The sequence below is a fragment of the Tarenaya hassleriana genome, unplaced genomic scaffold (assembly GCF_000463585.1).
Source record: "Tarenaya hassleriana unplaced genomic scaffold, ASM46358v1 Cleome34, whole genome shotgun sequence".
NCBI lineage: Eukaryota > Viridiplantae > Streptophyta > Magnoliopsida > Brassicales > Cleomaceae > Tarenaya > Tarenaya hassleriana.
The window spans coordinates 757,338-771,628 of record NW_010966542.1 but is presented as its reverse complement, the minus strand read 5'-3'; the positions used below and the strand labels follow the sequence as shown (position 1 = coordinate 771,628).

General features: G+C 44.7%; 3 protein-coding genes across 5 annotated transcripts; 2 read left to right on the top strand and 1 right to left on the bottom strand.

Annotated features, from left to right (window-relative positions):
• The first annotated feature begins 2,299 nt into the window (after positions 1-2,299).
• LOC104821749 (G patch domain-containing protein 8) lies at positions 2,300-4,792 on the top strand. Of its 2 annotated transcripts, none has more exons than XM_010552722.1 (8): positions 2,300-2,413; positions 2,869-2,954; positions 3,185-3,380; positions 3,477-3,631; positions 3,870-4,013; positions 4,109-4,203; positions 4,291-4,450; positions 4,553-4,792. In XM_010552722.1, exons 2-8 carry the CDS (start codon positions 2,883-2,885, stop codon positions 4,631-4,633), a joined length of 903 nt encoding a protein of 300 aa, XP_010551024.1. In that variant the 5' UTR covers positions 2,300-2,413; positions 2,869-2,882; the 3' UTR covers positions 4,634-4,792. The 2 variants fall into 2 exon arrangements, with proteins under 2 accessions (XP_010551024.1, XP_010551025.1); XM_010552723.1 differs by having other exon boundaries at positions 2,865-2,954.
• Positions 4,793-4,921: 129 nt separating this feature from the next.
• LOC104821747 lies at positions 4,922-8,490 on the top strand. The gene is made up of 3 exons (XM_010552718.1): positions 4,922-5,269; positions 5,879-6,225; positions 6,351-8,490. Exons 2-3 carry the CDS (start codon positions 5,882-5,884, stop codon positions 8,308-8,310), a joined length of 2,304 nt encoding a protein of 767 aa, XP_010551020.1. The 5' UTR covers positions 4,922-5,269; positions 5,879-5,881; the 3' UTR covers positions 8,311-8,490.
• Positions 8,368-9,886, bottom strand: LOC104821748 (zinc finger CCCH domain-containing protein 3). 2 transcript variants are annotated; one of them, XM_010552721.2, is made up of 5 exons: positions 9,697-9,886; positions 9,551-9,612; positions 9,171-9,228; positions 9,018-9,071; positions 8,368-8,810 (listed from the first exon to the last, which is right to left on the bottom strand). In XM_010552721.2, exons 1-5 carry the CDS (start codon positions 9,824-9,826, stop codon positions 8,701-8,703), a joined length of 414 nt encoding a protein of 137 aa, XP_010551023.1. In that variant the 5' UTR covers positions 9,827-9,886; the 3' UTR covers positions 8,368-8,700. The 2 variants fall into 2 exon arrangements, with proteins under 2 accessions (XP_010551023.1, XP_010551022.1); XM_010552720.1 differs by having other exon boundaries at positions 9,018-9,077; positions 9,697-9,884.
• Positions 9,887-14,291: the final 4,405 nt, after the last annotated feature.

Below are 14,291 nucleotides of genomic sequence, written 5' to 3'. Positions count from 1 at the left end.
ACCGATCCTGCTCATCCAAACCTGAAACACTCGATAAACATGTTAGGACGTTCACCCCGATAAGACTCGAACCGTAGTCCTATCCCGCATCGCCCAACCGGCGAACGCTACCCTCGGTTGTATGACTCTCTAGACCGTCTAACTAATCCTCCTAGTAAAGTCCAAGACTATACCCGCTAGCTAACCCGAGGATTATACCCGACGTCTACCCGTCTCCTAAGTCTATCCCGACTTTCCCCGAGACTAACCTGAGTCATACCACCGAAACCGCTAGATACCTAGCCCGGATCCTCGTGAAGTCTATACTATTTATAGGTATACGACTTCTACCCTCGGACCCTAACCTGCCAACTAGAATTGTCCCACGGTTTTGTCCCGTGAAGACTTTCCTAGTCCTCTAAGAATGTTCCACCGAGAATAAGAGACACGTGAGTGCACGTGCTCCCCCTCGAGAGGGAGTGTCCTAGCGCTCCAACCTACACCGTCTCTACCCGGTGAAAACCCGACACCTCCCTGCTCACACCATCTCCTGAGCATCCTACCCGAGGAAGCTCCACCTAGATGTGGAGTCCTCACCTCCTGACCTACCACCGAGAACCGAAGCATCTTCGGTTACTCCTCCGAGGTAAACACATCCTTCTACCTCGGACTCTCCCTACCTCGTCATCCGGGATCTACAAATCCTCCATGTAGTATCCCTACCTACCCGCGGAACCACTCACTCCACCTGGTCCTTGGCCTACTCCTGCACACCCGATTTCTCGGGTTTGCCCGAGACCCCTAGTCCTTCCACCATACCCCTTTCGGGGTATACCGAGCTAGACAATCTAACTCCATCATCCTAAGACGATAAAACCTGAGTCTAAAACCGACTCAACCCGGAAGTGACTTACCCGACCCTAGAAGTGATGTAACGTGACACGAGGGATGAGACCGAACCCTAGAGGACTTAACCCTAGGTATGTTTCTACCTAGCCGTGCTTAAACACGCTCTAACCCTAAGTCTATCGGTCCTAAACCTAGGTACGTGTCTACCTAATCAGACCTACAAGACCTAGAGAACACGACCTAACTGGACTTAACCCTAGGTACTCGATCTAAACCGATCTAACGGATTTTAAACCAAATCTAACCGGACATCTCCCTAGGTACATCTTACCTAAACGGATCTAACACACTCTAGACCAGATCTGATTGGACTTAACACAAGGTATATTTCTACCTAACCGACCTCCTAGACTCTCGCACAAACCTGATTGGACTTACCCTAGGCATAATTTTGCCTAACCGACCTATTAGACTCGAAACACAGCCTACCTTAAGACCTGATTACGTCTAACCAGACCTAACTTAAGGCTACACAGACCTGATTACGTCTAATCAGACCTACAACACCGAGTCTACATGGCCCCCAACAAAGTCCTAACCAGTCCTACGATCCCGAGTCTACCCGGTCCCTCACAAAGTCCTAATCAGACCTACCCAAGTGATACCTAGACCGTAACAACCCTAGTTAGATGACCAAAAGTCCCGACTAGACCACCACACGACCCTAATCAGACCTAAGCCAACCCTAGTCGACCAACCCCTGATTAGATGACCCTAAGTCCTAGTCAATCACCTAAAAGTCATAATCATCAAACCTAAGCCAACCCCTATTGACTTACCAACCCCTGATTAGACTTTTAGCAACCTAATCAGACCTAAAATAAGCCTAATATGACCTAATTTACTTCTGATCAGATCCGATAAACGCCTAAAATCAATCCCTATAGACCTGCCCTGATCTAAACCGACCCCTACAGACCTATACCTAGTGATTCTAGACTTAACCAACCCCTAAACTAACTCGTTTTAGTCAAATCCCACCTAATCAGACCTAACCGGTCAATGTACCGGACTCTATGACTCAAAACTGGTACTTAGGAGTCCTATCTAGTTCTAAACTAGATAATACCTAAGTCTACAATCAGATTCTAATCTGATCAGACCTAGACAATGTCTCTATAGACATTCTAAACCTCTAATCAGACCTAACCAATGTGATCAAATATTGATAAATATACGGTTAAGAGTGATGATTCACATGATTATAATATGATTCACTCATTCATTTTTTCCCCTAGAAAACGGCACACTGTCTCGCCTAAATCAATGCAATCGGCAAGCATGTTGTCAACAAAGAAACGACGTGCAGTTCGTATTTGTAAAGAATAGACGACATGCATGTTTTTATACTGGGCTTCGGAATATATGGGCCTAATATTTTGCGTTCGATGCGTTGATTTGATCAGCCGAGGTTCTGTCTCTTGCGGAAGCAGAAAGAAGGAATTGCAGCAACTAAGATTTTTTTTCCCCCGACGCCTCGGAGAAGAGAAGAACTCCTAGCAATTTCTCCTTTTCCTACCCTCCGGTGAGTTTGAAGCTCTGGATCGTAATCTTTCCTGTGTTCTTGTATTTGGGTCGGCTTCAATTTTCGTTATCTCGCCCCAGTTTGGTGAACTTAGGGTTATTTGGGAACGAGATTCATACCTGCGTATTGATGCTTACGCCGGTTTTCTCTGGTTCGAACTCCCGTATCGTCTCAGCTGGTTACTGATTCTGCTTGATTTGAGAGAAATCGTCGATATTTGGTCTGGCTTGTGAGATTCATGCAGCTTGTGAATTGCCCATTGACAAATGCATTTGAAGCTAAATCACTTTAATTTCCGTGAGAAATCTTCTTTTTGTTGAGGTTTTGGTTATCTCTGCTTCTTGGATTACCAGAAGAACTTGTATTCTTTCTGCTATGTGTTTGGAGATGATCCTGTTGAAATGATTTTCATAATCGATATAATGTTTTCTGGGTTTTTGTGGACGCCAAGATAGGCTGACATATCAGAATGGATGTTAGATGGCGCGAAAATAAGACAGAAGCAAGCAACAGAGAGAAACGACATTACGAGAAGTTTCAGGTTAGTTCACTACGCTTCTACTGTGTTTTGCCAAGTTAATATGCATTGTTGATCTTGTTGCAAAGAGCTTTGTGTTTGTGCTTTGGCTTCGGTCTGTGCTTTGGTCATTCTGTTATATACTTCTTACCAAGAACACCCTTCACGCTACTAAGCAGTGCCTTGAACTCAGGTTTGTACGGAACTTAAATTCCTCAGTACGTCATTGATGCACTCTGTGTGTCTTTATGTAGACGAATCAGGAGTCTTTTATTGAGGAGATGGCAGAGGAGTTCCGTCTGCCAATTAACCACCGACCAACTGAAAATGTAGACCTGGAGAATGTTGAGCAAGCATCACTAGACACAAAGATCTCTTCATCTAATATCGGGTTTCAGCTTCTTCAGAAAATGGGTTGGAAAGGAAAAGGTCTGGGAAAGGACGAGCAAGGTGTGTAACCGTAAAACACTGGCAATTGGTGTTTTTTTGGGATTGCCATCGATCGGTCAAATTGATATCTCCCGTTGATTTCTGGCTTTTACGCAGGCATAACAGAGCCCATAAAATCTGGTATGAGGGATCCGAAACTTGGTCTAGGGAAACAAGAAGAAGATGATTATTTCACTGCAGAAGAGAATATCCAGCGGAGGAAACTCGATATCGAAGTTGAGGAGACAGAGGAAATTGCAAGGAAACGGGAGGTACGCACTCAAACTTGTAACTCCAATAAAAGCGACAGCGTGCAGTCGTTTGGGGACGTATTCAGATTGATGCGTTTACTTTTTCCTGAAATCTGAAACAAAAGAGCAGAAGGCAGCATATAGAGTATATGTGTGTGTCTTTTGACGGGAATGGTATATCATAAGGGGAACACAACACCACAGTTTTTATTACCTGGTGGCTGCTACTGCCCGCTTCGTGCCCGTTATGACAATCCAGGTCTTAGCAGAACGTGAGCAGAAGATTCAGAGTGAAGTAAAGGAAATTCGAAAGGTCTTCTACTGTGAACTCTGCAACAAGCAGTACAAATCTGTGATGGAGTTTGAAGGTCACTTGAGCTCATACGATCACAACCATAAGAAGGTAAAATGGGCTTCTTCAATATTCCTCGATTCCTTCCTTGTCATGGTTTCCGTGTAATTGTTAAAAAAAAAACACCCATGTTGGTGTTTTTTCAGCGTTTCAAAGAAATGAGAGAGATGCATGGTACAAGCAGCCGTGATGACAGGCAGAAGCGAGAGCAGCAGCGTTTGGAGAGGGAGATGGCTAAAATGTACTCAAAACAGTTGATCGTTTCTGTTCGTTAATGTCTGTAATTATGTAGTGCGGATTTGACAAGTGGATATCTCTATCTGTCTAGGGCTGATGCTCGGAAACAGCAGCAGATGCAGCAGCAGCAGCTAGAAGACTCGGGGAATGCCCCAGCTTCTGCCCCACCTAAACCGGTAACTGCAGTCACTGATCATGATCAGCGAAAAACGTTGAAGTTTGGATTTTCTTCTAAAGGCAGCGTCTCTAAGGTAAATATAAAGACATGGAAACACCATTGAATATTGTCTTAGTGATTAGTTTCACTGATTATGAGCTAAACTTGTTGACCTGTTCTTTTGTTCATCTTACAGAACCAATCTGGGAGTGTGACGAAGAGGAAGCCGAAGGTAGCTGTTGCTTCGGCGTTTGGGAATGACAGTGATGAAGATTGACTTCGTTTATTGCGAGGGAGGGGACACTGTACAATATCCTTGTAACTCTTTGTAGTTCTGGTCTCTGCTTTTCTGTTCCTGTTTCATGACTGAAGCTCTTTAATAGCATTGTGTCTGGAAATTTTTGTGTGATGATCTTACAACATATTGAATCGTTTATTTGAGAAAGTCTTTATTCAGAGTCAGTTTATTGTCCGAACTCGAATGCCGCGAGCTACCTGCCACTTGTGGGACCCACGATCGGATCCAACTCAGCTACACGTTGAATCTGACGTGGCATTGATGTGATTTCTGTCTTATCTCCCGACATTGGAAGATCCACTCCCGTGTTGTTCTTCCTCTCGTATTCGCAGCAAATTCCCGTATTTTTTTCCCTTCGTACAAGGCTACAAGCGGGAAACCTATAATTTTATATTTCTTTCGGTTTCGATTTCATTTACCAACAAAAAAAAAATTCAAATTAAACAAATTTAATTTAATTAAAGGGAAACAAATTCCTGTATTTTCCTTCTCGACTGCAGGGTGCATGTTGTTTTGCCTATGACGGCTCTTGGCTCCTGCGCCGGTCCCTTCCCAGAACCTGACAAGGAATTCTCAATTGGGGATTAGGGTTTGTTCGTAATCTGTAATTCCGTGGTAAATTCCCCATCTTTCTCTCTTTTGATCATTAATTTCTTGTTTTTAGGGTTCTTGCTGCGTAATATGCCTCCAAGTTACGATTTTCCGGTAGATCATATGAATCTTTCTGGGCTATTCGATGGAATCAGATAATTCTCGGTTGTGGATAAAGCTAATGTAGCTTTGGGGTTAGTTGGTGGGTACGATTTGGACTCGATGAGAAGGAATCCCTAAATTTGTGGAATTTACGATTGCTAGGGTTTTCGGAATGAGGATGGGACGACAAAGTTGAAAGCTTTCTTTTGATTTGCGCCGTTATCGTCATTTGGTTGTCTTCCCCTTTTTGGCCATTCGATTGCGATTATGTGCTCTGAGTGCCTTGTTCAACTTCTCGGATTCAATTGGCGTTTCGTCGAATTTAGGGTTTCGATTGTTTGGTTGTATCCTCGTGTTTCAACTGTGCCTTTCACTCTGTCAGAAAATTCTACGTTCTTACTCTTTGCCATCGATTCACTCGGAGAATAGAGTTTTCTGTTATGATCATCACATGCAACAGACATAGCTACGAGATTGATACAAGAGATCTAAAAGCATTGGATCATGTTTTTTTTTTTTTGTGTAATGCAGGAAATGGCGGGGAAACGGATCATAGCGATATGTATGTCGGGCGGGGAATTTCAGACGGAGAAGGGCGGTTCTCTGTCTTACAAGGGTGGAGATGCTCATGCCATTGATGTGGATGACCAGATGAGGTTCAAAGACTTTGTGTCGGAAATTACAGAGATGTTCAACTGCCATGTCGGGACAGTGTCTTTGAAGTACTTCCTCCCGGGTAACAAGAAGACGCTGATCTCGATCTCAAACGACAAAGATTTACAGCGGATGATCAAGTTCCACGGGAATTCGGATACTGCTGATGTTTATATCATAACAGATGAAGCTGTTCCTGATGTTTCAAACATGCCAGGTAGCAGGTAATCTTGTCCCGATTTCCTCGAAACCTGAATCCCCCGTTTTTTGTCAGTTTTTTTTTTTTTCCGGTTTTTTGGCATTTATGGGACAGTCCGGTAAGTAAATCTTTGTCTCTTCTTTGTTCAAGATCGAGCAGAACAACGCTGTCTGAAGCCGTTCCTCCTCCGGACATCATGGATGTCACGGCGGAACCAGTACTGGGACTGGACCTTCCCATCTCGGATGTCGGGATGGAGCTAGTCACGAGCCGAGATGCAGATGTCCCGATGGATATACCTCCTGATATGCTATCGGTTAATCCTGTCCCAAGTCCGAAAGGCGAAAAGCTCGTGGCCAAAGCGGCACAGCAGTGGCAGAACACAATCACAGGGGTGGGACAGAGATTCAACAGCGTCACGGAATTCCGGGAAGCGCTTCGGAAGTACGCCATCGCCAATCTGTTTGCGTTTCGCTACAAAAAGAACGATAGCCACCGAGTGACGGTCAAATGCAAAGCCGAGGGCTGCCCATGGAGGATCCACGCATCGCGGCTATCAACGACTCAGCTTATATGTATCAAGAAAATGAATCCTTCGCATACGTGCGAAGGCTCGGGTGGGACTAACGGGCTTCAGGCGAGTCGGAGTTGGGTAGCGAGCATTATTAAGGAGAAGCTGAAGGTTTTCCCGAATTACAGGCCGAAAGATATCGTCAACGACATCAAACAAGAGTACGGAATCCAACTAAATTACTTTCAGGCGTGGCGCGGGAAAGAAATTGCCAAAGAACAGCTCCAGGGTTCTTACAAAGACGGTTACAAACAACTGCCGATGTTCTGCGAGAAGATCATGGAAACGAATCCAGGCAGCCTTGCTACATTCACGACGAAGGAAGATTCGAGTTTTCACCGCCTCTTTGTCTCGTTTCACGCCTCGATCTACGGTTTTCTTCAAGGGTGTCGGCCTCTAGTGTTTCTCGAAAGTTCACCGCTGAAATCGAAGTATCTGGGGACCTTGTTGACTGCAACTTCCGCTGACGGCGACGACGAAGTGTTTCCGCTCGCATTCGGGGTTGTGGATTCGGAGACGGATGATAACTGGCGCTGGTTCTTGCTTCAGCTGAAATCTGCGCTTTCTGGGTCGTGTCCGATTACGTTCGTGGCGGATAGACAGAAGGGTCTACGTGAATCGATCCCTGATGTTTTCGAGGCATCGTTCCACGGGTATTGCCTGCGTCACTTGACCGACGAGCTCATCCGAGACTTGAAAGAGCCGTTTTCTCATGAGGTAAAGCGATTGATCGTCGAGGATTTTTACGCTGCGGCTTACGCTCCCAGACCCGACGAGTTCCAGAGACACGTGGAAAACATCAAAGGTATCTCGCCTGAAGCCTACGACTGGATATTGCGGAACAGCCAGCCCGAACATTGGGCAAACGCATATTTCCTGGGGTCGAGGTACAACCACATGACATCAAACTCAGGCGAGCCGTTCTTCAGCTGGGCATCGGATGCGAACGACGCTCCGATAACGCAGATGGTAGATGTGATCCGGGGCAAAATCATGGATCTGATCCAGGTGAGGAGAATAAACGCGGACTCGGCAGTCGGAAGACTGACGCAGTCCATGGAGGAGAAGCTCGAGAAAGAGAACGTGAAGGCTCAGACGCTTCAGGTGGTGTTATCGGCCGACAACGCGTTTCATGTCCGAGGCGAAACGTATGAGCTCGTGAACATGGACCGATGGGAATGCAGCTGCAAAATGTGGCAGATGAGCGGAGTACCGTGTGCTCATGCGCTTGCTGTCATCGCCTGCATCCGTCGCAGCCCTTACGATTTCTGCTCCCGATACTTCACCGTCGAGAACTACAGGCTTACGTATTCGCAGTCGATAAACCCGGTCCAGTCGTTAGACCTAGAGATCCCGAGGGACAGCTCAGGGGGCGGATCTGTGGTGACGGTGACGCCACCTCCAATGAAGCGGCCGCCGGGACGGCCGGCGACGAAGAAGGCGGAGCAGGAGGTGATGAAGAGGCAGCTGCAGTGTAGTAGGTGCAAGGGACTTGGCCACAACAAGTCCACTTGCAAAGATTATCTCTTAGAGTGCTGATTTAGGTTCTTCACTTAATCTCTATGTTTAATCCTCTGTGTGAATTAGTTTTACTACTTTTTTTTTTTTTTAATTTCTTCGGTTTGGTTTCATCTGACAATGAAAGTGATGATGAATCTGTAAACACGAGATATCCACACGCTGTTTTCCTACCCGAAAAATCAGGTTTGTATTGAAATCCGATACAAATTGTCAAAGATTCATAAAAATTACACTGTCCCGGGCTGCCATCAACCCGGTAACCACGGATACCCGATTTTCGGATATTCATACACCCATCCCCTAATTCTTGCTACAGATCACCGTAAATGCAATTCTATATTTGGATCTTTACAGAGACTGCAGAAAGAGATGTGATGAAAGGGAAGAAGAGCAAGCGAGGGTCTTTATTCAACCCCAGTCCACGGAGGGAAGCCGAGGATATCCCGACTCAGGAGCAGGCTGCAACGACGGTGGAAGGTCTCCCCATCCCGTTGTCGATAGTCCGCTAATGTATTCACCTGTTCAAACAAAGACGAAGAAATAACTGACATCTGATCTGTTTTCTTACATCAGTAGCTACTTTAACAGAGCCTCGTCTGTTTCTTATCATCTGACCGGACAAGAGACAACTGTACAAGTTAATCCTACCTGCCTACCTACCAAAACCTGTTTACAGATTGACAAAAACGATCTGGACTAAAATACGCGATGAAATGAAGACATACTTCCTGGTGTCCGTTGAATATTCAGCCCAATCTGCGTCTGTGAACCGGTGAATCCTGCAACTGATGGAAAGGATGATATTTCAACAGATACGAACCAAAACACGTGGGCGGGTGCATGTAGAGGAGCATGGGATGAAACTGGGTTTTAACCACCTGCTGGAATGTGCTTCGGGTGCAAGTACTTGCAAGAATCCCCAAATCCACAAAAACCCTACAAAACCCATAACGCGGTTTGAAAGAACGGATCTTAAAACAGAGAAAGGAGCAGACTTTACATCAGAAGATAACAGAGATGATCAACAACAGATATGTAGCAGCAAAAAGGAGGAAGGCGAATATATATATATGATGTGATCGACGCTCCGTTATGAGAAAATGTCCGTGAAGGAAATACAAACATAGAAATAAAGGGACAGACTTTGCGTCTACGAGACTGAGATCTTTCTAAAGAATGCTGCGAAAGCAAGGAACGAGCTCGTATTAAAACTGAAAGTCGCGGATTTGCAGCAGACAAAAACAAATCTGGAACGTACCCAGGAAACGAACCGATCGCAGAATCCTCTGGGGAGAGTGTGGGGACCTCGGGGATTAGGATCTGTAACGCGTAATCATAGGGTTAAAATCAATCCGTGAGAACAGAAGCCGCGAGAGAGAGAGAGAGAGAGAGAGAGAGAGAGACCGGAGAGAGAAGAGAACCAGAGGGATTTGGCGCGGAGATGAGGCTTGCTCTGCAAGTGGCGTTTCCTGGCGACAAGAGTATCCTGAAACTCCTTGTCGCAGTAATCGCAATAATACTTCCCCGACGGCATCTTCACATTCTACATCAACACAGTCTCTCTCCGTATATCTGCAGCTATGTATATCTGCGCCGAAGAAATTAAGAACGCCCAGTATGCATATATAATGGGCCCTTACATGGGCTTATGGGCCTTATTTTCGCGCCTTGCCGTTAAAACTTGGGGAATAAACCCACACCAATTTATTCAAATGTGTAATCAATAAATCACATTTGATTTCAATTTTTTCTAATTATCCACACAAAATCACAAATTAAATTGAAATTTCCACGACAAAGGAATTTTCGATGCCAACATGACATCAATATACGGACTTGATTTGCCACATAAGAAAAATAAGAAGATTGATTCCACGTCAACAGACACATCATCCGGTTCAATTAAATCGGTTTAAAAAAATTAAACTCGGTTATAATTTAACCGGAATGAAATAGTGAGTTGTTGGGTGATGAGGAATGATCTCACTGAAGAAAACACGATTTGTAAGAGGTCGAGATGCGAACTCGGTCCTAAAACCAGTCGAAGAAGTGAGAGAAATTAAGAAGAAAGTACTCTGGTTATTTTTTATTCACTCTTAATGTTTACATGCTTTTAACCTAAGTATATGTAATGATGGAGAAAACGGCTATACAGAAAATACATTATGGCAACAAGATATTATCAAATTCAATACAGAAAAGTTTAAGGGATTCTTTCCTTTCTTCGAGTTATACGCATCCACAATTGTCTTCTTTCTTTTTTTGAAGGAAACTTGGGTTGCTTGTCTCCCAAGTTTGTTCTTCATGAGTTGTCTCCTTCGAAAGATGTCCGTCGTGTTCACCATTGATCTTCAAGTCTTCTTGCTCTCCTTGTCTATTAACATCCCCCTCAAGATTGGCCGACCAAATTCAACAAGGCCAATCTTGACAAGGCATGTGTTGAGGACGAACGAGCTAGTTGCTTTGGTGAGGATGTCGGCTAACTGATCATGACTCCGTGTGAAAATTGGTGTGATTAAACCTTGTGTGATCTTTTCCCGGATGAAATGACAGTCTACTTCAATATGCTTCGTTCGCTCATGGAAAACCGAGTTGTTTGCTATGTGGATCGCCGCTTGATTGTCACAATGTAAAGGTGTGGGCGTCTTTGTCGTAATCCCGAGGTCGATGAGGAGTTGGCGTAGCCAAACCACCTCGCTCGTCGTGTTCGCCATTGCCCGATATTCAGCTTCCGCACTAGAGCGTGCCACGACATTTTGTTTCTTGCTCCTCCACGTGACCAGATTCCCTCCGACGAAGGTGCAGTAGCCTGTTGTTGATTTTCGATCTGTCCTATCTCCGGCCCAATCGGCATCACAATAGGCTACAATCGCGGTGTGTTTGTTGTTGTCCATGTGAATGCCATTGTTTGGAGTTCCTTTGAGATATTTGAGGATACGATCCACCATGTTCCAATGATTCGTCTTTGGGGAGTGCATCCATTGACTAACCTGATGCACCGCAAAACTAATATCAGGGCGTGTAATGGTAAGATAAATCAACTTACCGACGACACGACGGTATCGTTCTGGATCATCGAATGCTTCCCCCTCGCGTTGATCCTTGAAGTGTTCCTCAATTGGCGTTCGGACTGGTTTTGCTCCAAGTTTGCCTGTCTCGTTTAGCATGTCTAAGATGTACTTTCGCTGAGACAAGAATAAACCGTTAGAGGTACGAGTAACTTCAATACCAAGAAAGTATTTGAGCATGCCAAGATCCTTGATATCAAAGACATTGCTCAAATATGTCTTGGTATCATGAATACCATCGATGTCATTGCCTGAAAGAATTATATCATCAACATAAACTAAAAGAACGACAATACCCGTAGATCGTTTAAGTGTGAAGAGAGAGTGGTCAGAGTCGCTTCTTGCAAATCCTTTGACGAGAAGAGCTTGATACAAGCGATGATACCATGCGCGAGGCGATTGTTTGAGACCATAAATGGCTTTCTTAAGCCGACAAACCTGTCCCGATCGGAAGGGTCCCGTATATCCCGGCGGAGGCTTCATGAAGATTTCTTCATCGAGCTCGCCTTGTAAGAAGGCGTTCTTCACATCCATTTGCCAAAGCTGCCAATCAAGGTTAACGGCTAAAGAGAGAACAACGCGTACCGTAGGTAGCTTGGCAACTGGAGCAAAAGTTTCGGTGTAATCCTCTCCATACGTTTGAGTATAGCCTTTTGCGACGAGTCGGGCTTTATGACGTTCGATGGTACCGTTGCTTAAATACTTGATTTTATACACCCACTTACAACCCACAGCTTGTTTTCCTGGGGGTAAGTTGGTGATTTCCCAAGTTCCATTTTTTTCGAGAGCCGCGAGCTCTTCGCTCATTGCCTTGCGCCACACGTCAATATTTTTAGCTTGTGAATACGAAGTCGGCTCCACCCCCTGCTCAACAACGCTTAAAAAATTTTGCTCATTAGTAGGAAAAGAGTCAAGAGAAGAGTACATAGCAATGGGGTGAGCTACGGTAGTGATGGCCAAATGCCCACTAGATTGGTTGTCTGCAACTTTCCAGGTTGGTCGTCGGACCCTCTCACTTCGGCGAAGTTGTGGATGAACGAGAGGAACGAGTGCGTCGGGAGCAGCCGCGTCGATGATATCCTCGGACAGAAGTTGTATCGTCGGAGTTGGTGGGTCTTTGTCATTGAGTGATTGAGAGAAGGGCCATGCACATTCAAAGGAATTTGCACGTGTTGGTCAAAATCAGATTCCACATGCGAAGGAATCTGCATGCTTAGTTCTATCTGAGGTGTGACAGGTGTTGCATGATGGTTTGATATGGCTTCTCCCTCAGATGAAGAAACGTGTGAATTAGAGGGTGGTGATTGGAGATTGTCTTCTGCACCTGCAATGTTAGTATCGAAGTATTTATCAAGAGAAACAGGTTGGAGAGAAGGAATACCATCCGCGTGAAGATCCTCCGAAGAAATAGAGGAAGATATGTGAGCTCCAAGATTGTTTAGTGTGTTGAGTAATCGCCCGAGAGTATCATTCTCGTCGGTTCCTTGTGTGACAAGTTGCTCGATCTCTTTCCAGTTTTGCTTGTCGAAGTAACTAAGCTCTTCTACAAATATAACATGTCTGGAGGTATAGACACGATTCGTCGGGGGATGGAAACATAGATAACCCTTTTGATTCGCCGGATAGCCGAGGAAGACGCAACGAATGCTCTTTGGATCAAGCTTCGTTCTTTGGCCTGCATCTATATGGGCAAAGCATACACACCCAAAAACACGTAAATGATCGAGAGAGTCACGACGATTGAAGAGTACCTCGAATGGAGATTTATCCTTGAGTATTTGTGTTGGTAGACGATTAATAAGGTAGCAAGCGAGCTTCACGGCATCACACCAAAATGTCTTTGGGATGTTGCGGTGGAAGAGAAGAGTACGGGCCACTTCCATCAAGTGACGATTTTTACGTTCGGCAACACCGTTTTGTTGTGGTGTATGAGGGCAAGAGCGTTGGTGAACAATTCCTTCATGAAGTAGATAATCTCGAAATTGAAAGCTCATGTACTCGCCTCCACCATCCGTTCGTAAGCACTTGACCTTGACATTAAATTGATTAGCAATATATGCGAAAAAATTCTTTGTAGCATAGAAAACATCACGTTTGCTTTTCAAAGGAGTAATCCAAGTGTACTTGGATTTCTCGTCAATAAATGTCACAAAATATTTGAAATGATCACGAGATAAACACGGCGCAGTCCAAACATCCGAATGAACAAGGTCAAACACATTATGATAAATAGTAGTAGAATCCGTAAAAACCGAACGACAATGTTTCCCTAACGTACAAGCCTCACAATGAGTATCAAAAGTCTTAACGTCGGGAACAAGCAAGTGAAAGACCTTAGTGTGTGGATGTCCTAACCGAGCATGCCACACACTAGGAGAAACCGAAAGAAAGCTAAAATGCAAGTCTTCTAGATAATAAAGATTGTCCGTCCGTGATCCTTTTCCAAAGACACGATCCGATTCAATATCCTGAAATAAAACACCATTAGTATCGAAAACAACACGACACGATATTTCTTCAATAAGTTTCGAGATGGATAAAAGATTTGCATGGAATTCGGGAACATATAAGGCCGAGATTTCTCGGTCAAATATTTTGATCTTACCAATCCCCTTGATTGGTACAGTCTTACCGTTTGCGATGGTAACGACACCATGGCTCGGGGTGATATGGGAAAACAAAACATCATCACAAAACATGTGGGTGGTCGCACCCGAATCAAGTATAATGGAAGAGTTACGAGAAAAGTTACCAGTATCTTTATGAATTGATTGAAGGAGATGTTTGAGACCCTTTAACTCATCGGATGTGAGACTGACCAAGTTTTCATTTTCATGTGCTGCAGTCAAAGCAGAATCTCTCCTTGGTCCATCCTTGAAACGTGGAGGCTTCATGTGAGGATGCAATATCCAACACCTCTCATTGGAGTGT

Bases quoted from the DNA above. Each gene is read 5' to 3' on its own strand.
- LOC104821749 (XM_010552722.1), top strand. From the start codon at position 2,883: ATGGATGTTAGATGGCGCGAAAATAAGACAGAAGCAAGCAACAGAGAG. The intron at 4,014-4,108 runs GTAAAATGGGCT...GTGTTTTTTCAG, and splicing joins ACGATCACAACCATAAGAAG to CGTTTCAAAGAAATGAGAGA. The intron at 4,451-4,552 runs GTAAATATAAAG...TTCATCTTACAG, and splicing joins CTAAAGGCAGCGTCTCTAAG to AACCAATCTGGGAGTGTGAC.
- LOC104821747 (XM_010552718.1), top strand. From the start codon at position 5,882: ATGGCGGGGAAACGGATCATAGCGATATGTATGTCGGGCGGGGAATTT. The intron at 6,226-6,350 runs GTAATCTTGTCC...TCTTTGTTCAAG, and splicing joins TCAAACATGCCAGGTAGCAG to ATCGAGCAGAACAACGCTGT.
- LOC104821748 (XM_010552720.1), bottom strand. From the start codon at position 9,826: ATGCCGTCGGGGAAGTATTATTGCGATTACTGCGACAAGGAGTTTCAG. The intron at 9,613-9,696 runs GTCTCTCTCTCT...TACGCGTTACAG, and splicing joins CTGGTTCTCTTCTCTCTCCG to ATCCTAATCCCCGAGGTCCC. The intron at 8,811-9,017 runs GTATGTCTTCAT...TTGTTTGAACAG, and splicing joins TATTCAACGGACACCAGGAA to GTGAATACATTAGCGGACTA.